Source organism: Rousettus aegyptiacus, unplaced genomic scaffold (assembly GCF_014176215.1).
Source record: "Rousettus aegyptiacus isolate mRouAeg1 unplaced genomic scaffold, mRouAeg1.p scaffold_m13_p_14, whole genome shotgun sequence".
Lineage (NCBI taxonomy): Eukaryota > Metazoa > Chordata > Mammalia > Chiroptera > Pteropodidae > Rousettus > Rousettus aegyptiacus.
This window is the reverse complement of record NW_023416289.1, coordinates 39,039,998-39,067,116: the sequence shown is the minus strand read 5'-3', so window position 1 is coordinate 39,067,116 and position 27,119 is coordinate 39,039,998. Positions and strand designations below refer to the sequence as shown.

At 50.4% G+C, this 27,119-nt stretch overlaps 1 protein-coding gene across 4 annotated transcripts in view; it reads right to left on the bottom strand.

The window, feature by feature from the left end:
* The window catches only part of SIPA1L3 (signal induced proliferation associated 1 like 3), a 215,495-nt gene that overhangs the window by 45,457 nt on the left and 142,919 nt on the right, over positions 1-27,119 (bottom strand). For all 4 annotated transcript variants that reach the window (XM_016165239.2, XM_036231607.1, XM_016165240.2 and 1 more), the window contains exons 8-12: positions 24,428-24,585; positions 18,359-18,932; positions 13,445-13,719; positions 6,362-6,613; positions 5,450-5,587 (exon numbers count right to left, since the gene is read on the bottom strand). In XM_016165239.2, coding sequence (XP_016020725.2) covers positions 5,450-5,587; positions 6,362-6,613; positions 13,445-13,719; positions 18,359-18,932; positions 24,428-24,585 — 1,397 coding nt within the window. The remainder of the gene's footprint in view (positions 1-5,449; positions 5,588-6,361; positions 6,614-13,444; positions 13,720-18,358; positions 18,933-24,427; positions 24,586-27,119) is intronic.

Below are 27,119 nucleotides of genomic sequence, written 5' to 3'. Positions count from 1 at the left end.
TAGCTGAATGCCTCCTGACTGATGTGCCAGTCTTTATGGAGCTGGCGGAGAAAAACAAGAAAAAAAAATCAAGCCAAACAGGTGTTGTAACGAGCAGCAGGCAAGCGGCCAGTCCAGCCCCGCAGGCCTGCTGAGCTGGGCACGCCATTCCATCCTAAGGCTGTGTCCTGAGTTCGGTAGTTTGCTCATCATGCACATAAGAATGGCAAACTCCCGAGGACAGGGACAGCACCCGTCAGCCTCTGTACCTCAGCTGCCTGCACAGGCGCCACACTCAGCGGTAACAATCATCACCCTCATGGAGCACGTACTATGTGCCAGGCAGAGTTCCAAGTGCTCCAGAGGGTGTCTCTCCTTCAATCTTCTTAACACTGCTCAGAGACACACATTTTACATGTGAGAAAACTGAGGTGCGGAGAGGAAGTTGCTTGTCCACACTCGCACAGCTGGTGAGGGGCAGGCCGTCTTGCTGTCTTGTCTCTTAGGAAATCTGAGATGGGCAGGTTCTGTCTTTGCTTTCTTAAAAGTGTGATGAATCTGGCAAGTAGTAGCCCGCTGCAGACAGAGAGGTCCACAGGGGGAAATGTCTTGGGCTGGGCTGGAATATTTGGCTTCAGGGTGTCATGGAATGACTGTGCAGCAGGAGAAGAGGAAAGGACTTGAGGCCAAAGGCCACCACAGGACCTGCTCCCAGCCACTTACTGCAGGCTGGTGACTGCCTGTGAAAGACACTTCTGGGGGTTTTGAGGATGAGGTGTGCTAGGAACACTGGGCAAAATTTGGCACCCCGCTAATGACAGGGATAGAAAGTGCTGAGGTTTGGGCTGCAGAGGGCAGAGTCAGGCTCTGTTGGATCCCTGGGAACAGCTAGAATCTAAGGAAAAAGTGTCACTTTCCCACATGCCAATGCCGAGAGCCTGAAACACAAAGTGCCACTGTGGGTTGGGGACTCCAGCAGGGACCGTGCATGTCACCCTAACTTGGAGGATGAGCTCAGAGTCCTTCAGCAGACAGGATAGCTTGGGGCCGGGGTCAGCCCTATGGAACCACACAGGTCCAGGTGCCTGTCCTGATTCTGCCACTTCCAGGAAGAGTGGCCTTTACCAAGCAGACTCATTCCATCGAGGCTCAGTTTACCCTCTGTAACGCAGGATAATTCAACCATCCACCTCGTGGGGCTGCTGGGAGCACTCACTGAGATTGTATATGTAGATCAATGGAACACACTAGAGAACCCAGGAACAGACCCATGCAAATGTACCCAATTAATTTTCCCTTCCAAAGAATTTTTGCTTTAAAGAGCAAAAGCAATGTAATGGAGATGAAGCCTTTGCAATAAATGGTGCTGGGGCAAAATGAACATAGGCATAAAAAAGAACCTCAGTCTAAACTGCATGCTTTATGCAAAAATTAACTCGAAATAGATTATGGACTTAAATGTAAAATATAAAACTTCTAGAAAAAAATGAGAAAATTCTTAGAAGCCAGGTCTAGGCAAAGAATTCTTAGACCTTACACCAAAAACATAACCCATACAAGGAAAAAAATGATAATTTGGACCTCTTCAAAATGAAAACTTTCATTCTGCAAAAGACTCTATTAATAAATGAAAAGACAAACTAAAGACTGGGAGGAAATATGTGTGAATCACACATTAGACAAAGAACCTGTATCTAGAATATACGAAGAACTTTATCACACCGGAAAACAACAAATCCAAGGAGAAAATGGGCAGAAAACATTTTGCTGACGAGATATATAGTTGGCAAATAAGCACGTGAAGAGATGCTTAACATCATGAACCATCAGAGAAGTGCAAATTAAAACCACAATGAAATACCATTACACACCTATCAGAATGGCTAAAATGACACACGGTGAGGACACCAAATGGTGGTGAGGACGTAGAGAAAGAGAATCACTCATACCCTGCCGGCAAGCATGTGGGATGGCACGGCTGACCTGGAAAACAGTCTGGCAGTTCCTTTTTAAACTAAAAATGGACTTACCAAACAGTAAGCAATTGGATTTTTTTTCCTTAAACACTTCTCTGCGTGTAATACAAAATAGTCAGCACACCCGTTCACTGAATTAACACTGTTCTCGATCTGCTGAGCAGGTAGCACTCTTAGAAGCACCTGCCCACCAGCTCTGAGGTGTATGTAACAAAGCTGTAATACATTTAAAGTGTGTAACTCGATGCGTTGACATATATCTACATTGTGCAAGGATTACCACAATCATGTTAATTAACACATCTACCACCTCACATTGTTCTTCGGGGACAGAGAATGCTTAAGATCCACTCTCTTAGCAGATTTCAAGTGTACAATACAGAATTATTAACTATAGCCACCATGCTGCATACCGGCTCCTCAGATAACATCTCATAACTGAAACTCAGTACTCTTTGAGCAAAATCTCCCCATTTTCTCCCCAGGCAACCACTATTCTACTCTGTTTTTATGAGTTTGACTTTTCTTTTTAAATTCTTCCCTCTACATTTCTTTTTTTTGATACCATACAGTATGTCTTTCTTTGTCCAATTTACTTTACTTAGCATAATGCCCTCCAGATTCATCTATGCTGTCACAAATGGAAGAATCTCTTTTTTATAGCTAAATAATGTTCCATCGTCTATATGTCCCACATTTTCTTTATCTATTCATCTGCTGACAGACATTTAGGTTGTTTCTGTATCTTGACAAGCAATTGTATTCTTGGATATTTATCCCAGAGAAACAAAAACTTATTTTCATGCAAGCTCGGGGCATGAATGTTTGTAGAGCCCAAGCCCAGAAACAACCCAAACATCCTTCAGTGGGTGAATGGTGGTTACACAAACTGCGGCCCTTCCTTCCACAACATGGACTACAACTCAAGAGAGAATCAGGAACTGACTATGATACGTGCAACAACTCAGATGGACCTCAAGGAAATTAAGCTGAGTGAAAAAAGAATCTCAAAAAGATCTGCACTATATGTTTCCTTTTACGTAACATTCACAAAGTAACAATAATTAAAGAGATGCAGAACAGATTAAGGGCTGCCAGAGGTCAGGGATGGGGAAAGGGGTGTGCGGCCACGAAGGGGTAGAAAGGGGCAGCAGGAAGCAATTTGTAGTGATGGTACTTGTGGTGGTGGTTGACGATAACCACAGTGAGAAAATCTCATAGAGCTCCACACACACACACACACACACACACACACACACACACACGCACAAGTACATGTGTTAAGTGGTGGATTGTGAACAGGCTCTGGCATCGTTCCACCGTCAACGTCCTGCTTTGACATTACATCCTGAAAATATAAAACATGAATACTGGGGGGGGGGGGTGCGGCTGAGGGAAGGGCTTACGGAGCTCCCTATACATTTCTTTTCAATTTCCTGTGAATATATATTTCAAATAAAAAGCTTAAAAATAATAAAGGGGGGACACCAAGACTTTGGAAAAAAAATGCTCCCTGGAGTCCTAAGTAACATCGCCCCCACTACCTCTGCTCTTAGCTAATCGCTTGGTGTCCACTGAGCCATTTCCGGCCCCAGCATTGCTGCTACTCAGGTGCCCTCGCCCCACAGTGCCACCTCCTAGACTTTTCTCCATCCTTCTGTATCCCACAGCACTCCGCTGACCCACGTCTGCAGCCTTTGCTCTGTCTGGAATGACTTTCCCCCTTGGCTCTGAAGCGAATTCTTACTAATTTCTCAAAATCCCATTCAAATGTCACTTCCTCTGGGCAGCCAGCGTAGGCCTGTGGGGCTGGGCTGGGCTGGGCTCCCTCCTCCAAGGCCTGAGTCTGTCAGGGTGCTCACCAGAGGTCAGTCTAAGACCCTCTCTCCATCACAGCCAGCAGCACTGCTAATGGGAGCCCCTGGTGACTGTCTCAAGGACTTCCCCCTGCACCTGGCACACGGAAGGCTCCAGGGTCCCTTTGCTGAATGGAAGCTGAAGGTGGCTACCAGAAGATGAGTATGTTTTCGCCTACTTTACCGCAGAGGCTTAGGACCAAACAACGGTTTAGTTCAGTGGCTCTCAAAGTTTGTTCCCTGGACCAGCAGCATTGGTTATCGTATGTTCCACCCCAGACCTACTGACCTGGAAACTTGGGGGCGAGGCCCACTGATTTGTATTTTAATAAACCCTCCTTCTGGGTGATTCTGAGGCGCAGTAAAGATCAAGACCCACTGGCCTAGTGAATTAATCCCTGGTTTTACGGCAGGTGGTCTTATTCAAACAACTCACTCACTCACTCCAACCTTTCATCAAACGCATACCAAGGATCTACCATGTGTCAGGCCCTGTGCTATGTGAAGGAAATACAAAGATGAACAGGGAAGGTCCTAGATCTTGGAAGGCATGCATGTGTATACACACACAACTGGGCTAACAGAATGGAGAGTGCTCAAGGCCATGGTCAGGAAATACATCGGGAACTAAGGGGCAGAGGGGCAGCACCTCACCTAGTGCTAGGGGAGGTTCAGAGAAGGCTTCCTGGAGGAGGAGCATGAGTGCTCAGGTTGGCAGGATGGAGGAGCATGGGGGTGAAGAGCATGAAGAATTTCCAGGTGGAGGAAAGAAATGCAGATAGCCTAACTAGGAAACTGGAAGTAGCCCATAAGGGCAATGTGAGGCACTGCACAAGGCTGGAGAGGGAGGTGGGGCCTTGGTGGCAGGCTGTGTCCTGAGGGCTCTAGAACCCTGGGAGCAGGGGACAGACATGGCCAGACATAGAAAGATTCCCCTGTCTGCTGAGTGGAGGGTGGACCATAGGAGGCGGCCAGGTTGGGGCAGCCAGGGTGGGGGCAGAGATGCTCAGAAGGCTGAAAAGATGGACATAGAAAGGGAGAGGAAGGAGGGACGAAGACATCCAGGATGAGGCCTGTGGATCTGGCCTGAGGACAAGGGAACAACGGGGGTTCCTGAGACCCTAGAGAAGGGCGGGCACAGGGCACCAGGGCTGAAGGCAGCTGGAGAGCAAGCTGGAGAGCTGGGGTTCATCCTGAGGGTATGGGGGAGCGCGAAGGAGCTGGGAAGACCACTTAGGCTGCCAGACTGGGGAAGGATCTAAGGTGACAGGACTGAGGCCTACAAGGCCATGAAAACTGGGTAATGCTGGTGGCCTGGTCTCAAGGAGCGGGGCTGGAGAGGCAGATGAATGATCGTACTGGAAGGAAGACGGTCTGGCTCAAACAAGCGGCAGAGGTGTCGAGAAAGTGGCAACCGAAATACTGCTGCAAGGAAAGCCAACGCGAGTCCTGTCCAGGCCGGCCTGGCCCTAAATCTTAACAGACTCAGCCAATCCTCCTGCAGGTCCTTTGATGACTTGCAGGGAGCCAGAAACCCCATAAAATGGCAAGAAACCTGTGGGGCGTGTGCATTTACTGGGAATAAAGGATCCCTAGCTGTCACTGGATCCTTAATTTGAAAAGAGTGAAGCGACTGACCTTTCTGGGGATGGCTTGTATTTCGCGTAGGTGGCGGAGCTGGGGGTGGAGAAGCTCCCGGAAGGCTGTCGGTAGGGAGGGACTTTGTCGGCCCCTGCTGGTGATGCTGCGTAAGGGGTTTCTGGGAAGCTGACAGGCCTGGAACAGAGACAGGGAGGAAGGAGGCGGGGTGAGTGAGGATGACACCGCTGTCCTCACAGAGGAGGGACAGACACTGTCCCTCAGACCCAACTACACCCCATCTGTTTTATCTGCTGTCCCCTCCCGTGGGGATGGAGAGAGGGCTGCTGGGCAAAGGGCGGCAGGAAGCGGGGATGCCCCTTGCCCCTGGCTCTTTCTTGCCCACTGGGGCCCAGCCCACCCGTTAGTGTCCGTGGTCTGACAGGGGCGGCCAAAAGCTGAAGACTGTTCCTGCCCACCCTCATACGCTAGATTCCTTTATTTCTTGGAAATTTTCTTTATCTTTTAACATATAATATATTTAAGTGAATTTAAGGTACATGTCATCGTAATAAACTCTTTGCAGCTGCTGCCCCTAACCCAAGAACCAGAATGAGGGCGCTACCTACACACTTGTGGGCTTTTCCTCCCGCCCCACCCCCACCCCCGATGCCCCTAAGGAGACATCACATCTCATATCTTGTGTGTATCAGTCCCTTAACCTTTAAAAAATATACATACAGTTTTAACCACACATGGTATGGGGACTTCCAACCTCAGACACGGAGCTCCCAGCACTGGGCTCACGTGAGGTGCTCATGATGAAAGCTGGAAGGAGGCGGGGATGGAGGGAGACACAGGACAAGGAGGACAGGAGAAAGACTGAGGAGAGGAGACTGGGAAAAAAGAGGAGAAAGAAAAGGACGAGGGGGAGGTAGGGGCCAGGTGTGGTGGCCGTCGGCGGGCCCTTACCTCTTGCTGTGCAGGGGCTGGGACTCCCGGAAGGGGACCATGGAGGTCTGCTTTGGCGGCCGGCTCAGGGACTGGGCGTGGCCCGGGGTGGCTGGAGCGGCCCACTTGGAGGCTGGCAGAGAGTTGTGGGACGCGGGCCCGCTCCACTGCCAGGGCGCGTTGCTGCGGTAGGGGGGCCGGCCCCCAGGGGCCAAGCTCTCCGGCTCGGGCTTGGGCTCCGCGGTGTCCACGCCATAGGTCTCCGGCCACCCCCTGTGAAGAGAAGCTTGGTTATTATTCAGAAAGGCTCTGGTCCACCAGCAGCCATGCCTGCTGCCTGGGAGAGACCTGCTGCCTTGTGACACTGGGCAGCTTTCCCTGGCCTGATCTGAACCACGACGACCTACTTTAAAGGCTGAGTAGATACCCTTTAAATTGGCCTGAAACTTACCAGCTCTGAGTCCTCAACCAGGACAGGGCCCAACATGGGTTCCGACTGCCTGGCCTGCTCTATCTCACCTCCTCTCCCCTCCTTTCCCTTCCCCCTGACCCAGGCCTCAAGTCAGCCCGTCCTCCATGGAGTGGCTCGGCCCCCTTTAGTGGGACTCAGGGTCAGGGAGGCAGATGCCCTTAGAATCAAAGGATAGTATCTGCCTTGTTCCAAAGACACTCAAAGGCAGCTAGAAGAGCAGGTGACCTACTTTGCAGGATGGTTAAAAAAAAAAAAAAAAGCCATGAAATGCAGAACCTTGAAATAGATGCGGAACAGCCTGTGACTTCCCCCCGACCAGGCTGGCACAGACACCACAGTGCTCCGGGCTCCGGGCAGGGAGCTCCGCGGGCTGGGCTGGCATTCTCCACGGCGGCTCTGGTGCAGCGGGGAGGAGGCTCTGATTCCGAGGAGGGAGCTATGCTCACAGCAGCTGCGGGAGCTCTGCTTGGAGGAGCACTCAGCCTGGAGCTCTCATGCCCCCAAAGAGCCAATCCTCTTCTGAGTCCCCCAGAGCCCAGGGAACTTTCACGGCCACTTGACAAAAGATCTGGTGGACTTGGTGGCCGGGAGGCCGTGGGCCTAGGACATGGCTGTTAAGGAGTTATTAAAAGGTGACCCGAGGATGTGCTCTGGCACCTGGGCCTGACACACCGTACCCTTCAGCAGCAGGAGGGTCAGAGCTGACATCCAGCAGCTCCTTCTGGCAGTCTCTCAGGATTGGTAGGTGCTGATGCCTCACCAGCTACCAAGCAAGGAAGGACAAGAACACTTATCTAACAGAGCCTGCAGATATGCCAGGCCAGGAGGAGGTGGAGGAGGGCACCCTCATGGCTCCAAGCAGGCACACCTGCTGCTCCTGCCTGCCCAGCTTCCACACCCCTGCTCCTGAGAATAGGTCTGTGTGTTCTGGGTGGGGCTGACCCGATTGATTGGTTCCAGGGATGAGCATGTGACCCAGGCCTGGCCAATCAGAAACTCCTCTTCCCCTGGACATGACTGGCACAGGATTGCCATGTGCCCTAAACTAGGGCCAATCAGATACAGTGAGCATCAACTCTGGAACTGCTTCTGGAATTACTGGGAGAAAGATCTATTTCACTAGGGCTGCTGAGCTAGGGAGACCTAAGCTGGAGCTGTGAGTAGGGGTAGGCCATCTTTGTCCCCACAAAGTAGGAAGTGGCCTGAGAATGACAGCAATGCAGGAGAAACAGGTGACAGAGATTCCTGATGAGGGTGTCTGAGTCCCCACATACAGTCATGCCTAAATTTTGCCCTGTCTCCTAGTCTTCTCAGGTATAGAAGCCAGTAAAGTCCCCTCTCTGGCTTCACCATATTTGAGTTGGTTTTGCTGCTGGTAACCAGAGTCCTGATTAGTGCATCACACTTTAGAGAAAAGTAAAATGAGGCACAGAGAAGTTAAACAATCTGTCCAAGGTCACACAGGCAGTAAGAGGTGGAAGCTGGATTTAAACACAGAAAGTTGACTTCGGAGCCCACGAGGTTAACCACCGGGCACACTGGCAGTAATCTGGGAGCCAGTGAGTAGATTTTTTGGGTCTCTGAGTCTCCCCTCCCGCAGTTGCTAAAAGCTTCACTTCTGGCCAGGAGCCCCCAGGCATGGCTTCCAAGAGTGAAGCCTTATCCAGTCATCTTGAAGGCAGCACACAGTGTTGGAGAGCCAGGGCTCCTGGGCCCTCAGATGCCAGCTCGGCCACTTAGGACCCCCACAACCTCAGGGGAGGGATTTCCCTTCAAGAACCTCAGTTTCCAAATTTGTAATATGGGGTAGTTGTGAGCATTCCATAAGCATTAGCAGAAAATATTTAATAAATAGGCAGTTCCTTTTTCTGCCCCCTAGCAGTTTCTCACTGGCCAGCCTTTTCCAGCCAATTCTGTGGATGGTCTCTCTGCTCCTCCCACATGCCCAGGACCAGAGGTCTCCCTTCTACTTTCCAAAGTCCAACTACACCCACCTTGGGGCTCAGGAGCAAATTCCTTCCCAGCCATCTGAGAACTTTCAGCATCTCAATCACTCTGAGAACTTAGCAAAGTTCATTCAGCTCATCTGAAGCAGAATCCTCCTTGAGGTGGGGCCCAGGAGTCTGCATTTTACTGAGTTGCCAGGAATACAAGTTTGAGTTCACTTCCTGAATTGAGTTTTTGAATCTGTTTTCAAGATTAAAGTGGTATAAAAAGGCATTCGTGTCCCCTATTCCATCCCCCAGTTTTACCCACCAGAAGCAACCACAGCTTCCAGTTTCTTACATATCCTTTCAGAAATATCCTATGTAGATAAGCAAATATTATTTAAAATGAAAATAAAAACAGCACACTAACACACTTATCTCCTTCAACCTCGCAACCACCCCTTGGGGGAAGGACCTAATATGGTCTGCACTTTACAAATGAAAACAGCACATGAACTACCATCTTGCTTCCTTCCTCCCACCCTCCCGTCAATATTCCCTGCCAGACCCTCCTGGCACAAACAGATTCACCTAAGTTTCTTGAAACAATCACTTACTACTCTATCACATGAAGGACCTGGGATTTACTCGGCCAGTCCCCTACGGCTGGACACTTAGGTTGCTTCCGGTCTTTTGCGCAACCAACAACTCTGTGCTAAATATTCCATTCCAACCTCTCAGCCACACGTGGGAAACATCTGAGAGATGTCTCTAGGCTCACACACCACTTTTTCTCATAGCCTCCTTGGTCTTGACTCCTGGCAGCCTAGTTTCTGGGGGCCGTGGTGACTCCTTCCTTAACAATCCTACTCACTTGCTTGTATGGTTTCAATTTCCCTTCTCAGGCAGGAGTTTCCAACAGCCCCCTGACCAGGGGTCTGGAATCCAACTAAAGCATCCCAGATCACCTTCCCCATCAGGCAGCAACAGGGACAGAGAGATGAGAGCATTGCTCCTGAACCTGTGCAAGTACCCAAGGTCAAGATGACACATCTCATCAGGGGCTCTAGGCTGTACCTCCTGGCTGTCAGGCCTCACCCAGCTATGGCCCAGCAGTGCAGAGCTCACTCAAGAACCCCGGCCTTGTGGACTATGGGTGCAAAGATGACTCCCTGTAATGTACTCAGTGTCTGAAGAGCACGGGGTCTGGACACACGCCGTGCAGAGTCTGGCTGGTGGCAGCAAGAGCACCTGTGCCCATCCCTGGTGTTTTCCCTCAGAGCTCATTGTGACATTTGAGCCAGGTCAGGGTTGCAGCAACAGGCTGGAAGAACCTCATAGTTGGGGTTATCAGCTCTTCAAATGAGGCCAGCCAGACACCCCTGCATTTGAAGAATAATAAAACCCACGCAAGTCCCAACCTACACCCAACCCTGTGAAGAGGATGATGGCTTTTTCCTAAATAGGGCAGGGAGCAGAACTCGTCTGTCTGGGCACACCCTCCCTGGCCTGTTTCCCCAAAGCCACAGAAGGGAGTCTGCAGACTTTTACCTTGGCTTCCGCTGGTCCCTACCTGCAGGCCTGGGACGCCTTCACAGCCTCTCTCATTCCCTGAGTTTTAGAGAGGCATCCAATGGGAGGGCTGGCTTTTCACGTGCACTTGTGTGGTTGTGAGCACATGTGTAGAGAGAGGAAAAGGGGTCTGCAGGGAGCTTGCCTGTGGACTTACCTCAGCCAGACCTGCCCCTGCAGAGCCTGGAGTGGGTGCAGCTAGGCCTTGGCTCTGTGCAGAGGTGAAGAAGGCCCCGGAAGAGGGTTAGGAGAAGGGGATGGCTAGGGCCTGAGAGGAGTCCTGAGGCTGAGAAACCAGGGTGTGGGCGAAGGTGGCCAAGCCCTTGGTTGCAGGGCTTAGGCCTGCTCAGAACCATACCCCACCAAGTTCAGAGCAAGCAGGACTCAGGAAGAGGGGCAGGGCCGAGCAACCAGAAGTTGCATGCCCAGAGCTGTCGACATCTTTCAGAGGCAGCAGAGCATATGGAGCTGGGAAACCTGGACTGAGTTTGCCACCAATCAGCTGTACAACTCTGCACAAGTGACTGGTCTGCTTGCGCCTCAGTTTTCTCATCTGTAGAGACCACCCAGCCCTGTGAGGTCACGTGTATAAGCACGCCCTGTCATCTCATCTCATGCCTTCCTCTTGCCTCACTCTGCTCTAAGCAGAGGACCTTCTTTTGCATATGCCAACAATCTGAGGGCTCTGTCCTCACCTTTGTGACGGCTACGCCCTCCCTGCAAGGCCCTTCTTCTGGCTCCTTCACAGCTTCTGATCTCCCCAACCATCCTGTCCAAGGTCGGGTCATGCTCTTTATTTCTTCACAGCCTGTATCTTGCGGCCATTGTCTCCAAAGCATCTCCTACATGCCAGGTACTGGTTCTACATGCTTAGTGTCTCCTCCAAGTCTTACCTCCTTCAACCTCGCAACCACCCTTTGGGGGAAGGACCTAATATGGTCTGCAGTTTACAAATGAGAAACTGAGGCACAGGGTTGAGGGTGAAGCCATTTGCCCAGGGTTATGGTTAGTAAAGGGGAGGAGCTTGGATGCAAACTTAGGCAGTCTCACTGCAGAGCCTGTCTTCCCTCGACACCCGGCTGCCTCCCCCTTCTGCTGTATGAAGTCATCTTATCTGCTTACTTGTTTATTGTCTGTCTCCCCAATCAACTCATCAGCTCTACGAGGGCCAAGGCCTTGACTGTCCTCTGTGCGCCTGTGTTTCCAGAGCTTGGAATGTGGTGACTCTCCCTTTCTCTGTCTTGCCCCTGCAGACAGGGGTCACCTCTGGAGGTAGCTAGGGTACCAACTCATTACTCTAAAAATGCACTTATCCTGCCTTCCACGTATAAATTATACCTTAGAATAACCACACAATTATTGAAGGCAATTTCTCATCAGAAGAATTAATTTGTATAGCTAATAAAGAAGGAAGGATGGCACTGAGCGCATCGTGACTATAATGAAGTAAAGGACTGGGTGACGATCACAATGGCTGCTGAGAGCTGAGGGGAAATGTACAATGACAGGCCAGGCTCTCACCATCTGAACCTTCTGATCGCCCTAGTATCAGTCACAGAGGGACAACCAGACACATGGGGCCTCCTAAAGGATGGACACCTGGGAAGTGTTACCAAAAAATGTTAATCAGAATCTGGTCAAGCTTCTGCATCAAACTCCAGTTTATGGAAAATATACACGCTAGAGGAACAGGTTAAAGGCTACCAGGGGGATGCGAGCAGCTAAGTTCAGGGAGAGAAACTCTAAGCAGCGGTCCCCAGGCTTTTTGGCACCAGGGACTGGTGCTCTTATGAGAATCTAATGCCTGATGATCTGAGGTGGAGATGAGGCGGTGATGCTGGTTCTGGGGAGTGGCTGCAAATGCAGATGAAGCTTCACCTGCTCACCTGCTGCTCACCTCCTGCTGTGCGGCCAGGTTCTGGTACCGGTCCACAGCCCAGGGGTTGGGGAGCCCTGCTCTAAAGGACAAATGACCTGGTTTCTTCCCCAATTAAGTTGCAATAAGAAACAAACAAAATAATGTGAAGGGGAACTTATGGATTAAGAGCCTGAAGAGATACATCAATAGAACGCAATAGGAGGAGCCTGATTAACAAAACAACTGTTTTTTAAAAAAATCTCTTATACAACAGAAAGTTAAAGACAGATTGGGTAATTGATACTGACCTACTGTTGAAATTTTTAAGTGTAGTAATAACCTTTCAAAGGTCCTCATTGGACAGAGATACAGTCCAAGGACTGCGACTACTTCAAATAATCCTAGGTAGGGAAGTATGGAGATTTAAAACAACGAAAAAGAGGCCATGTTAAATGTTGAAATAGAGGGCTCAGTATACTTTTAATGTGTTTGAAATGTTCCATTAAAATCCAAGCTTGTCACCGTGTCCAGAAAGCCCCACCCCACGATGACCCCCCTGCCCCAGTCTCCTCCCCATCCCTTTCTCCCACCTCTCACCCCTGCTCACCCTGCTCAGCCACAGTGGTCTTCCTGTGTTGTAGGTACGTGCCACACACAATTGTACTTCAGAGACACTGCCCTGGCTAGTCCCCATCTAGGACCTGCTGGCCCAGAAAACCAGATGGCCACCTCCACCCAGGAGCCTTCCCTGACCACCCTGTACACAGCTCTCCAGCCCCATTGCAGACCCTTTATTTATCCCACTTTCTCTCTTTAGATCTCACTACTGCCTGATCCTATATCATCTTTTAATAATAGCTTATCCTTCTTTCTAGGACATGGACTCCAAGTCAGGAGGCACTGTATTTTGTTCACTGCTCTATCCTGAGAACCTGGAACGGAGCTCACACACAGTAGGGTCTCAATATATGTGAGGAACAAATGAACAAAGCGTAGCATGTCCTGCGGGAAGTTACTTTCAATGCTGTGTCTGTCACCTAGAAGATGGCACTAATGGGAGTGCCCATCTCGCGGGGCTGTGGTGGAGATGAAATGGGAAGCTTCAACTACTGCTGGCAGGCAGCAAGCATTTGACAGATGTGCACTCCCACCCTGTCACCACTGATACTCTTCTGGATGACAAAGGGCCTCGAGGGATAGCCCTGGGGAGACCTTGTGCCAGCACCCGGGGAGCCGCTAGTGCTCCCCCTCCCTTGCAGGCTAGCCACTCTTACCTGCGGGGGGTGCCGTCATCGAAGGGCGGGATGATGACCACCTTGACGGTGACAGACGTGCGCAGCAGGTCGATCATCTGGTCATGGGTCAGTGTGACCACAGCTACCTTGCAGATCTCCACCAGCCGGCTGCCTTGCCGGAGGCCAGCCTGCCAGGCAAACCCATAGTCCTCCACCTCGGCCACAGTCCCGTCGTACTTCACGTGGAAGCCCAGCTGCCCGAGTCCGTTCCGCCGCAGGGTCATGTCCACCGTCTCCCAGCCATTGGTCATTACCTGCAGGCAACGGGCAGGATCTAGCATCAAGAGCTGTTCGGGGTCAGTTCTTGCGGAAGACTCCTGGTCAGATTCCTGACTTTGAGGCCAAAGACCCTGCTACTCCCTACTGTGTGCGACCTTCCCAGGTGCTGCAGGGGGGCGAACGCACGCTGGCCCAGCCCCGCTCCTGACTTCCGGAAACACAGACGTGGAAACACAGACGTGCGCAGGCTAAAGGCCTCGCGGCGCAGGCCGCCGTCGCCAGGCACGCTGTGTTCCCCGAGCACCCCTGCCTCCTTCCCTCCCCTGCACCGCGGGATACCACGAATAGGCTCCCTTGTGGTGGGTGGGCTCTGGGACTTTTTGCCCAGTGAGTTGTTAATAGAATTGGCATGTCATCTGGCTGGGGCATTTAATTGCCAGTGCGAGACCCTCCACTGGCCTTTCCCTTCTGCCACAGCCAGACACCTGGGGGTCCTAGAGTCAGAACAGTGTGGAGCAGAGACTCCAGCTGAACCTAAGATGGACGTGTGGTGTGACCTTTGTTGTTTTAAGCTGTGAATATTGCATCCTGGCTGATAAAATGATTCTAACAAAAGTCAGTCCGAGAACCAACAAATTAGCAATCCTGGGATCTTATCTACATTGGGGGCGGCGAGAATCATGCCGTATTCTTTGCTTCATATCATTCTTAGAAGCACAAATCCCTTTGCAAAATCTCCTCGGACTGCGCACCCCTCTGAAGCTGACCAGACCACATGAGCCTTGCCATCAATTACTCCCTGTTTCGTCTGCGTGAGATTTTCACCATGATAATATATTATCACAGATGTGAGTACCCACCGATCAGAACTCCCAGTCCTTCCCCAGAACCCCCAGCACATCCACAGGGATTCTGTCCTCCTCTTAGGATAAAAAGATGAACTTGAGCTATGGTCATTGAGCAAGTTCCATCAAGACCTGTCTACCCTTTCCTAAAACTGTATTAAGGAAAGAAAATGCATGATTATTCAAATTTCCTATAAGGAGTTATTCCCTGGCTAGCATTTATGATATTTGATGTACCTATTAGAGTGGTGGCTTTCACATTTTTCTGACCACTCACAGTAAGAAAGAATTTTGTCACAAGTCACACCATGCATTCACGTATACATTCACTCTTTCGTACTCATAATGTAACCACATCTGTCTGGTTCCTGATGTGGATAGTGAGGATTTGGGAAGCGGTGGGGGAGGGGGAGGCAGCAGAGATCCGTACTCACTGGGATACACTCTTGACACTTTGTATTCTTTCCTATCCTATCCTTGAAAATTGCTGATTGAGATACCATAATTGATTTTACAACATAAAGAAATTATTAATTCTTTATGTATGATAATGACTAAACCATTTTTTAAAAGAGTTTGTGTGTTTTAGAAATAGATACAGAAATGTTTACAGATGAAATGACAGGATGTCTAGGATTTGCTTCGAAATGGTCAGTGGAAAGGTAAAGGAGGGAAGGGAGACACGAGGTTGGCCCTGGGTTGGTAACTGTGGAAGCTGGTGATGGGGCCAAGAGTTCATTATGTGAGTCCCTCTCCTTTTGTGGACACCTGAACTTTTCCATAATCAAAGAGGTTTAAAAATTGGTTCAAAAGGAAAATCTGTTCAGTGCCCCAAAAGAGCAAGTATGACTGGATTCATCCTGGCCTATTGCTTCCCCTTTGGGCACTAAAGTTCTTCCCTTTGAAGCAGTCACCCTTGTATACAAAGAATTTGGCTGTGGGTTACAGAGAGAAGTCTGCATGTCAGGCTAGGCAGTCCTGGGAGTCTGGGGGGCCCAGCATTCCCCGGAGGCCAGGAGATCTCCATCACCACCGCGGCAGGAATGCTACGGCCTTCAGTCTCCATTCTCCCCTTCTTCCTTTTGGTAGTAAGACACCCACTCCCACTGCGAGTGAGAGTTTTGATGTGCACAGGGCCACCTAGTGGGGGACCACATTGCTCAGCTTCCCTCACAAGTGGTGTGGACATGACTTGGTTTTGGCCAACAGGATAGGAGTTGAAGTGATGTAACTTCTACTTCATGTTCTTAAAAATAAAATTGCTTGCCCTCCCTGCGCACACTTTCGCCCTTTCTGTGGACAGAAACGTAGATATGGAGTGACTTTTCTGTGACCATGCAGATAAGTGTGATACTGAAGGTAAAGCAGCCACAAGACGGAAGGGACTTGAGTCCTTGAGCTGTCCCGGCCCACCTTGCCCAGCCTGAGCTCTAACTATGAGAGAAACAAATTCCCATCTTGTTTCAGCTACTAGGAGCTCAGTCCGCTTTGGGTCGTTTTGGAGAGGGAGGGGAGAGCTGGCGGGGGAACTTGGTGGCTACGCTGTCTCAGTGTCCTGAAACAACTGTCCCCTTGCCTTTTGCAACAAAGCAAAGGAAGTGCTGCCTGAAGAAGAGAACCATCCCTAATGTTCGCAAGGCTCCAGTATGGCCCCGTGGCAGAGAGAACACTGAGACCAAGGCACAGATTGGTCTGAGGGAACCTCTGCCATGTCATGCGGCCGCGCTGCCCCAGGCCACTGCTAAAGTTCACCTTCCTCAGGGTTGATCTGTGCGCGCCAGGCACTGATTAAGCCCTTTACAGGCCCAGTGTCACTGGCATCTATCTCACCTGTAAGCTTGGTACAAATAATTGGCTTATTTATTGGTTTGGAAATTGAGGTGATGTCAGCTACCCGAGGTTACAGAGCAGGTCTGATGCCCAAACTCTTGCTTTCAGCCACTGTGCTGCTCTGCCTGCCATTATCTCTTTTATTTCTTTCCCCCTCATTCTTCAGCAGGATGATTCTTATTTATTGCTCCAGTCTCAGTATAAAAGCCATTTCCTCAGGTCCCCCCGCTCCCCAGGCCTAGGCTCACAAGCTGGGGTGCTTGGTGGGTGATGTAAATGACATGTAGGCTGGTGGAACCATGGCCAAAGAGTGCATGTGTGTCCCATCTAAAGGGGGCGCTTCTGATTATAAGACTTGGAACAATATATAACATAGATGAACACGGAAACTAAACTCATAGACCTTGGACTTAAAAGGATTTTATGGATTTGACTTCAAAGGCAGGGGAAGTAAAAGTAAAAATAAATGAATGGGACTACAAACTAAAAAGCTTCCGTCATCAAGGTAAAGAGACAACCATCTGAATGGAAAAATATATTTGTAAGCAACATCTCCGATAAGGGCCTAATATCCAAAATATACAAAGAACTCATACGACTCAATAATAACCAAAAAAAACAAGCGATCTAGTCAAAAAATGGGCAGAGGACCTGAACAGACACTTCTCCCAAGAAGACTTATAAATGGTCAATAGACAAATGAAAAGATACTCAATATTGACAGCTATTAGGGAAATGCAAATCAAAACCACAATGAGTTACCATCTCACACCTGTTAGAAAGGCTGTAATCAACAGGACAAGTAATAACAATTGCTGGAGAGGATGTAGAGAAAAAGGGGCGGACGGAGCTGAAAAACTATGGGAGGCAGGGGGAGGAAAACTGAGTTTGATCTTGGACATGTTAAATTCCAGGGGTTTAAAGACACCGAGTGGAGATGCTGAGCGAGCAGTCCGCTACCAGTCTTGAGTTTTGGCATGAAGAGGTTTTGGAGTCAGAAAAACTTGGATTCAGACCCCCGTCTGCCACCTCATGTGAGTATCTTATGAGAGTATCTATGCCTCTCTGAGCCTCGATTTCCTTATCTGTCAAGTGGGGATAAGTACAGCATCTACACTCTGGGAGGACTGTGAGATCATGCATGTAATTAGCATAGAGGTGGGGTTCGATAAACTCGTTCAACTAACCAACTAATCAGTATTAACTGAACAGCAGCTATGTCCCAGCCCTGATCTATGCATATCAGGTAAGCAGAACACACGAGGCTCAGCTTCGCAGACCTCACATCCCACCGGGACATCTAGCCGCTAGCTGTTTCTTACCCAAAGCTGTGCATGAATTTTGGAGTCAGGGAAGCTGAGAGCACAGTGCTTCAAAAGCAGCCATTACCAGCTAGCTAAGCTGCCATCTGACTTGAAACCAATCTGCCACCATTGGCTCGGCTGGAGATCTGAGCCTGAGCTGTCTCCTGGGAGTTCAGGGTGAAATTGTTATCCAGACTGAATCTTTTGTCTTTTAATAGGGGAAGTTAAACCACTCCCATTTATTGTAGTAATTGATGTGGAATTATTCCTGCTATATAATTTTATGTTTGTTTTCTTTCTTTTATCATGCTTTCTTATATTCCCCCCACCTCCTCCTTATGCCTTATCTTTTAATGGCCTGGAAGCTTTTCGCTCTATTTTAATTCTTCCAGAAATTACTCTTACATTTTCAACACAAAATTAAACTTATATTTTCTATCAACATCAAAGTGAATAAATATATATGCCTCTGTCTTCCCAAGGTGATGGCATGGACAGTCGCAGATCCCTGACCCAAACCTTCCCCAGAACAAACCCAGGCTGCAGGACCCACTAGACCCTCAGTGTGTAAGTGACGATTCTATGAGAACCAGAGTCCTGGTCTAACGGATGGGCTAAGGGAAGCATCTCAGTGGTTCCTGAGGCCTCTGCCAAACCACAGAAGCGCGGTGCCCTTGCTGGGCATTCTCCCTTACCTTCAGTCTCTGCACAATATCCCTTACGTCCTCTGAGCCCTCTGTGGCCCGCAGGAAGATGTGGTCTCCTCGCCCATAGAAGATTTTGAGCGTCGAGGAATCTGGGGTCCAGCCGATGACATCCCCACAGTAGCAGTTGAACACCACCCCCTTGGTGCGGAGGTCTAGGAGCACCACAAACTCATTGGAAATCCCCAAAATGCAGTCGATTTCCACGCCCTGGCCGTAGTCCTGCGCTGCCACCCTCCAGGCGATGGCCCCCGCACTGTGCTGCTCAGCGCCCGCCCGGGCTTTTGTCTTCTCCTTCTTCTTGGAGGTCAGCGAGATGAGGTTGAATTTGCCCGTGGAGTCAATGGGTGTGTTGGAGACACAGTTTTCGGCCAGGTCCTTCAGGTACTCCTGGCGAGTCCTGGTGGCCATGGTGTGGAACTTGTCGGACTTGTGCGCGGCATTCTCCGCATTTATCACCTTGGCCAGCAAGAAGTCTCTGAAGACATCAGATTTGCGGAATGTGGTTCCACTGGGGACAGGGGGGCCAAAAGGAGGGGCATCTTTGGATCGGGTCACAGCCATACTAAGGAGGGAGAAATTGGTTAGATGGCGGAAGGAAAGGCCCTTAAGATTCCCTTTCAGCAGAAAATATATGATCAGGAATGCAGGGGTCCTTTTTGAGAACAGAAGTGTTGCTGGCTAACTTGACTGGATATTTTAGAAAGTTTCAGGGCGCATACGTGCATTTTTACTTCCTATATAGTGGGTGTTAGAATGTCCTTTGATATTCAAATAATTCTCCTAGCATCATTCAACATCAGTTATTCTCATTTCCTATATATTTGCAGATTCAACCAACTGTGGATTAGAAATGTTTGAAAAAAAAGTTACATTGTTGCTGACATGTAGTATGAAGTTAGGTGTAAGATGATTGCATCTGTACTGAACTTTTTTTTTCCTGGTCATTATTCTTTGAACAACACAGTACAGCAACTATGTATACAGCACTGATGTTACACTGATGTTACAGTGTTACCAGTAATCTAGAGATGATTTAAAGTATACTGAGTTTGCATAGCTTATGTGCAAATCTATACCATTTTATGTAAGGGACTTGAGCATCCTCAGATTGTGGTATCCGGAGTGGGTGGAGGGGCATGGCATTCCTAGAATCAGTGCTCCTCGGAGATGGAGGGACGACTGTATGGTTGATTATAGTTTGCCAAAAAGTCACTCCTCCCTCTTCTCCTTTGTGGGGAGGTCTCCTAGGCCTGGTCACGTGACTTGATTTGGCCAATGGTTTTCAAGCAAAGACATGCAAAGTGAGGGCCAGGGGCTGGGCTTGCCTCCTGTGCTCCTCCATGAGAAGAACATGCCCTGGGTGCCCTCCTGGTCCCTGAAGGCTGAGGGACACCTAGCATAGACTGGGACCTCCCCAGTGGCTTGGAGCCAAGGCCAGCCAGACGTTGGCTGACCTGCAGAAGTGTGAGCCAGAAGGAAATGCTAATGCTATGAGCCAGTGAGTTTTGGGGTGCCTTGTTAAGCAGCATTACTGCAGAACCCCTGCCTGACAGGGGACGTGTATGGGATCTGTTTCCTTCAACTACATGGGTAACACTGCTTAATACACTTTGCAAATCATCTCGACAAAGGTCATTTTAAAAATTCATTGTGACAGAAAATTAGCATGGGACCCTTCTTACTTCAGTTTTGACTGAGATGCCACTAAATCAGACAGCCACTAAGAGAGGATGTGAAAAGGAAATGATCTAAAACCCGTTCCCCAAACTCCCGAACTCCTCATCCACCATGCCATCTGCAGAGGGAGAAAATCTTTGAAGAACACTGGGCAGTGAGCCCCCTTTTCTCTACCCCGTCCCCCCAAATTGGGGCCTCCTAGGTGACCCTTATAGTCAGGAGGAGACTGGGCTGTGCCTCCTGCCCGGGAGATCCAGAATGGCCAGGGAGCCCCCGAAGAGCCCAGAAAGCATGCAGTCAGTCGGCTGCAGTTGGCCCCCGTGATACGTCCCTGCCTCCTGCTCCAACCTAGGGCAGGCACTGGAGCTAGCAGGGGGGAGGGGGTGGAGCGGAGAGGCAGGCTCCATGTCCACCCAGGCTTCCAGCAGGAAGCGGCCCGGAGCTTCCATGCGGGAGAAGATCTGCTGATAGGTCAAGTTTGGAGATTTGATGAGTATCTCGGACAGGAAGTCCTAGTGACCAAATTGGCCACGGCACCTGCCAGAGTGGTCACTCAGGGCCAGGGAAACAACTCCTGCTGAAACACACTTAAGGGGCTACAGAGTCACCATGAATTATGCTGTTTTACATAATGACAATTTAAAAATGGTCCAAGTGCTGTAAATGAGAGTGATATGTTCCCTAAGTTTTTCTCAAAGAGTATTGTATTCAGCCTCTATAAAAACCTCAGCTCGTGAGTACAGTGTTAGGAGAGACTTCCTACTGTTTCTCTTCCTACTGTAAGAAAAAATTTTAAATAATGAGATTCTTGATTAAAACATATTCCATGAACCCCAAACACCATGTAAGGCTTGTTCAGGTTTTGACTCCCAAACCCTCTCTCCAATCTGACATGGTAGACAGTGAGACATTCATCTGCCAACCATTTCTGGGATGCCCTCTCCCTTGGGCGCTGGGGATATGGTGGTCCCTGCCCTCCTGAGCCTAGAATCTGGGAGGAGAAACACACCAAACACACACTCACAAGCTAATTTATAAAGACAAAAAAGGGCGTGGGGTGAGGCAGAAGAGAGGACCTGATCGAAACAGCCAGAGTCTGGAGGACTGCTCTAAGGAAGTGGTGATTAAGTTGGCATCTGAGGCCGAGCAGGAGCCAGAGGAAGAGCTGAGGGGAGGGTGCTGCAGGCAGTGGGTGCTGCAGGCAGTGGGTGCAACACGTGCAAGGCCCAACTGGGAAAGAGCACAAGGGGAGATGAGGCCCGGGTGCCCAGAGAGCAAAGAACAGGAGGCCGATGAGGTCACCAGGGGCCATGCCACAGGGCCTCGAGAATGTGTTAGCACCTTCACTCTGGTCTCGAGTGCTAACGACCATTTAACCATGAGGGCTAGCTGGTCACTGTCTATGCCCCTAGGCCCAGCCCCTGCCTTTCTCTGCCCTCCATGCCCTGGAAAGAGGATTTCTATGGACTGTGTCAACTTCACCTATGTTCCTGTGCCCCCTGGCTTCCAGTGGAGGTCAGCCAACAGACGCGGGGAGGTGATGGGAAGGTGAGAGGAAAGAGGGCGGAGTATTTATTTCTCTTTGCTACCCCCCTGCTGGGCTGGGATAGTGGCAGTGGCTGTGGTCTCTGGTCCTTTACTCACAGCCATAGGTCCTTTCAGGTGGCCCCTCTCCCAGAGCCATAGCTCTCCCTAGCTTCTAGAAACTTCTCCCACGTCCCTCTGACCCAATCAAGCTGAGGAGATGGGGTGATGGCTCCCTGTGGCTGCTGGCCCTGGATGCCTCACTTCCCTGCATCAGTCAGTTCCCTGAACCCAGCCACAGCTATCAGCAGTCACTCAGTTAAGACCTGAGGGGTCCCTGATGGATGCTGGTGCTAGCAAAGAGTGACGACCAGACCGACAATCTGCAAGGATCGCTGTGGCTACCCTGTGAAGCAAAGCCTGAAAGGGACTGAATCCTGTGCAAGAGACCACTGAGGGAGCTCCTGCATGACCCCAGCGATCCAGCCAGACCCCCTGCTCTCCGCCTCTACGTCCCAGGAGTGCCATGAAGGTAGGTGCCGCCCTGGCCTTAGCTGGGCCAGGTATCTATCTGTCTAGCCAGCAAAAATGTTTCTATATATGGCAAGCACCATACTATGACAGATATAGGAAGGTAGATAGGACACGACCTTCCCTTCAGGGGAGGCGAGAGCCACACTGGTAAGCCATTTTTGGTTTGATGAGTGCTGTGACAGGGTGTGTTTGGGAACATGGCAGGGACAGGGTACGGTCTGCCCACAGAGGAGCTGCCAGGGGGCAGGAGGGTGAGCATGCAGCAGGGGGCAGCTCTGGGTCTTTCTCTAACACTTTCTCTTTTAAAAAGTAAAGAAAAGAGAGAGAGCTGAAGCAAATATGGCAAAATGTTAACATCTGTTAAATCTGGTGGTAGGCACATGGGTGTCTGTTGTATTATTTTCTGTACTTTTCAGAATGTTTAAAATACTGCATAATAAAAATATTTCAAATTAGACTGTGAAAAACAAGAAGGGTCTGTACATCAGAGAAAAGAAACCCTGAGACCACGCAAAGGCTCATCGGGAAAGCTAGGAGGTTGGCCACAGGCACCCTTGGCGACTCAGGTTGGAAAGGGGAGCTCGGGGTGAGGAAGGGGAGAAGGGCCCACCAACCTAGCTCAGCCGTGCCGAAAGAGGGCCTCCTCCTTTACACACACAAACGACTCTGCCTTTGCTTGCCAGGGCGACCTTTCAGCTGCCAAGGAACACAGGACTAAGTGACCTCAAGCCACACAGGCCTAGGCACTGGCAGCTGCTGCCGACTATCCTGAGACTAAGCGGGTGGGGGTGGCAGGGACAGTGAGGGGGCCCCGCCCCTGTCCCAGGCAGCACGTCCAGTACGGTGGTCCACGGCAGCAAGCACCCCACGTTGGAACCCGCTCCCTGCTCTCACGCAACTCACAGAGAGAAGAAACTGGCAGATTCTGGCAATTCCACTAGGGCTACCAGTGCACTTAGGCACAGATCCTCTTGACTTAATACCTGTTTTTAAGAATTTATCTATCCCGGCTGTTGATGAACTGTAATAGCAGGGGACAGCAAACAACTCAGATGTCCACTGACAGGGGACGGCGGAAGACTCTAGGCATCCACATGATGGAATGTGATACAGTCAGAGGAATGAACAAGCACTTCAGGTCCTGGTTTGGAAAGATCTCAAGGGCTGCTGAGTGAAAAAACACAGGATGCAGGACAGTGTGTGTGGTGTGCTACCATCTGTACTGAAAAGGTGGAAAAGGAATACTTTTAAGTATCTGCCTGCGTGAGCACAAAATAGCAGAATGCATGAGACACCGCGCCCAGGAGTTGCCTCAGGAGGGCGGCTGGGCTGTCAGAGGGTCGGAGGTGGGATGAAGGGAAACTTGGGTCTTTTTTCACTTTTGAATTTCAAACTGTTTTCGAAAGACAAAAAAAAAAAACCAAAACAAGAAAAACCAAAAAACCTCAATCCAGGGTCAAGTGCTATTGATCAGCTGTTTTTCAAGGACCACAGTTCTATCCTTGCCCCCACACACAGAGCTTCCCATGTGGCCTTTGGGTACCAGGTGACAATGGTGCTTGGGGAGGCTACTGAATGAGTATGAAGCCTGTGTTACTTGTTGATCTGTGAACTAAAAGCCTCAGCAATACTTCCTGCAGAGTGGGGGTGGGGGCTGCCTGCCCTTCCTCCATCCTCCCATCTTTTGATTTCCCTTTGGGCCATTGCTCCTGTGCTTCTGAGTCCATATACCTGCTGCCCAGCTATGGCTGGTGGTTTTGCTCTGGGATGGGCAGCTGACCCTCAGCCAGGTCAGCAAGTCTCATTTCTGGGGCTCTTTTTCTGGGAAAAGCAAGCTCTCCTTCTGCTGGATTTGCAGCTAGGAGGATGTTATGCTCAGGGGCCAGCAAATAAAGCAACACACAAGAAAGTGAGGCAGATCCAGCCAGGCCTGAACGTGTCGTTTGTGAGAGCCAGCATGTGCAATTTGCCTTTTTGTCTTAAGCCAGATTGAGGCGGATTTTCCGTCACTTATAAACTGAAAGATTCCTGGAAAATACAAATCCCTGATGGCTTCCTTGTCAAAACTGGGGCACCGTGCCTTTCTGGTTGAGAATCACTCTCTTAGAAGGTATGGGATGTGGGGACAGAGCTCCCCTACTGAAGCACAAGCAAGAAGCACGGGAGGCCGCCCACCTGGGCCAGCTGTCTGCTTGTGGTCTGAATCCACATGCTGCCTGGATGCCGCAAACAGCTTTCGGGATTTCCTGTGTGTGTGTAGGGGGTGGGGGGGTGGGGGGGTCCCCCGGGTGGCTTCCTGGAGCCATGCGTGGAGGTGCGTACCTGTAGCAGACATTATCGGTACAGGGGTTGTGGGCTCGGACAATGATGAAGACGTGCTGAAAGTGTGAGCGAATGTTCTTGGGGGTGAAAGGCAGTGCCCCCGGCTCCTGGAAGATGATCGTCACAATGTCATTTCCGATGTGCCTCTTCCTTAACAGCTGGTACATAGGAAACAGAGGGGGAGAGGGTTAGAGGTCAGCCCGGCTCATGGGTCCTGCCTGGACCATCACAGCAGTCTCTTCACTGTCTCCCTGTTCCCACGAGCTGGCCCCCACCTGCAGCCAGAGGGAGCCATGGGCACCTGAGTGAGATCACCTCCCGCCCTGCTCAGAGTCCTGTGGCTCTGTCTCACTCAGGGTAAAGGATAAAGTCTCACATGGCTCAGGGAAATGTACACGACCGGCCCATCACCTCTCCGACATTTCCCCTATGATTCCCCTTGCTCACACTGCTCCAGCTGCACTGCCCTCCTGCTGTTCCTCTAACTCGCCAGAAACACTTCCTCCTCGGGGCCTCCACACTGGCTGTTCCCTCTGCCTGGAACAGTCTTCCTGCAGATCCCCATACAGCTCCCTCCCGCCCTCCTTCAGCTCTTGACTGAAATGTCACCCTCCCATGGAGGCCTTTGCTGACTGTATTATCTAAGATCTCACCCCTCAAACCTCCCACCTCCGCTCTTCCGTGCCCGTGATGTATGTATCGACACTCAGCACGTGGCAGCTTTCCCCTCTCCCTTTCGTTTCTCGTGCCTCTTCTCACTACTGTGTCAGCTCCAGGAGAACAGAATGTTGTGTTCCGCTTGCTGGTCACCGCTATATTGTCAGTGTTGAGAGTGGTGTCTGGGACAGAGCAGGCGCTCAACAAACATCTATGGGGGGCGGCACGAGCTGATGGCCTTTGGCTCGCTCAAAGCCATGCTCACAGCTGGCTGGAGCAGAGGTGCACTGGGGACAGCCGCAGGGCCAATCCCGGGCCACCATCCCTTCCCTGGGCCGCCGGAGTCGAGCAGACTAGGGCAGGTGAGGCTTCGTATTGGCTTCCGGGTGCCCTGTCCTCTCTCCCCTGCTTGTCATAGGGAAACTGTGGTATCTTCACAGGCAATGATGTAGTCATGGCATTTTCCTTATTTGCTGAAATTACACTGTTCTTATTTACACACTGTCTGGCCCTCACGTAACTCACAGGAATCCAGATGGGAGCCACCTGCAGTCAGTTCCAGGTGACGTGGCCCACAGAACGAGATCCAGACATGCTCAGTGGCACAGCTCACACTATTCTGTTACATTGTTAGTTCTTCAGTGTGTTTTAAACACGATTAAATGAAATTGCTAGATAAAAATGGCCACTGACTGTGGCAGGCACTTTACATTCACATCTTAAAGTCACGATCTTCTTGAATCTTCACACAACCCTATGAACCATTAACTCGTCCCACACCCTTTTACTCATGAAAAAAACGCAGGCTCACAGCGGTCAAACGACTTGTCCTGGGTCGTGGAGTCACAGAGGGAAAGACCCAGAATTTGAACCCATTTCTGCCTGATTTTACAACCCAAGCTTTCCCCCAGCACATCTCCCAAACACCCAGGAACAGCTCTGACTTCCGCGGCCCTCCAGTCGGGCCCCGCCTTGTGCAAGGACCTTTCCCACTGACCCTGGGACATGGGCGTTATCATTCCACCTATTTCACAGAGCAGGGACCCAAGGCTTGGAGAGGCCAGTTCGCACAGCTAGGAAGAAGCAAAGTAAAAACTCAGACTCAGGGCCCACTCTGAGGCCAACACTCTTACTGCGTGCCAATGGTTAACCTTATGAAATCAGTGACACTTGATCCTTTTTGGCCTCTAAAGTCTACGATATCACCTGTACCAATAGAAAAAATATACACTTCCTAAACCCTCAAGAGTTTGTGGGGTTTCTCGGACCATATCTGCATGGCATGTCTGGGAGGGGCCTCCTGGGCGTTAGCTGTTGTTGCCACCCAGCACCTCTTCCTTCCTCGGGCAACCATATCTATCCCCTCTGGGAATGCACCTCGGTGACCCCATCTACTCTGCCTAGGGGTGGGCAGGTGCTTCAGGTTTGGCCAATCGGCCCATTCCATCCCCACCCCATGCTCAGGGACTGGCAAGTTAATGGCCCAATGAGATTCAGCCCTGAAACGTTTCTGGGAGACCTGGGAGGCATAGCTCGCTTTCCTCTGGGGTGACCGCACAGTGGGAGTGTGACATGAGGGCTGCTGGGGGCACCTTTGCCACTACTTGGGAAGACCTATTAATGAAGTCACTATGAAGAAAAGAAGAGGTGAGAAATAGAAAGGATCCCTAACACTGTCTGAGGCCCTGGATCCAGGCATACCTAAAGCCGGCCCTCTCCCAGCACCTGAGAGTTATATAGCCCAGTAAATCTCACTTCTTGCTTATGGTAGTTTGATTTGCGTTTCTATCATTTGCAGTTGAAGTAATGTTGACAGATTCATTCTTTTCTTTTTTTATAGGTTCACTGATGACTCAAGAGATCCCTGAGGAGAGCCAGGGTAGTCAGAGGCAAGCAGGGTGGCCAAGGAACAACTAAGAAAAAACCGACATCAAATGACACCTGACCCAGGGAACGTGACTGTGGTGCAGAGGGTCCCCAAGGCCAACGGCCTCCATCTGCTGCACAGGAAAGGACAGGACAGCCAACGCCGGGC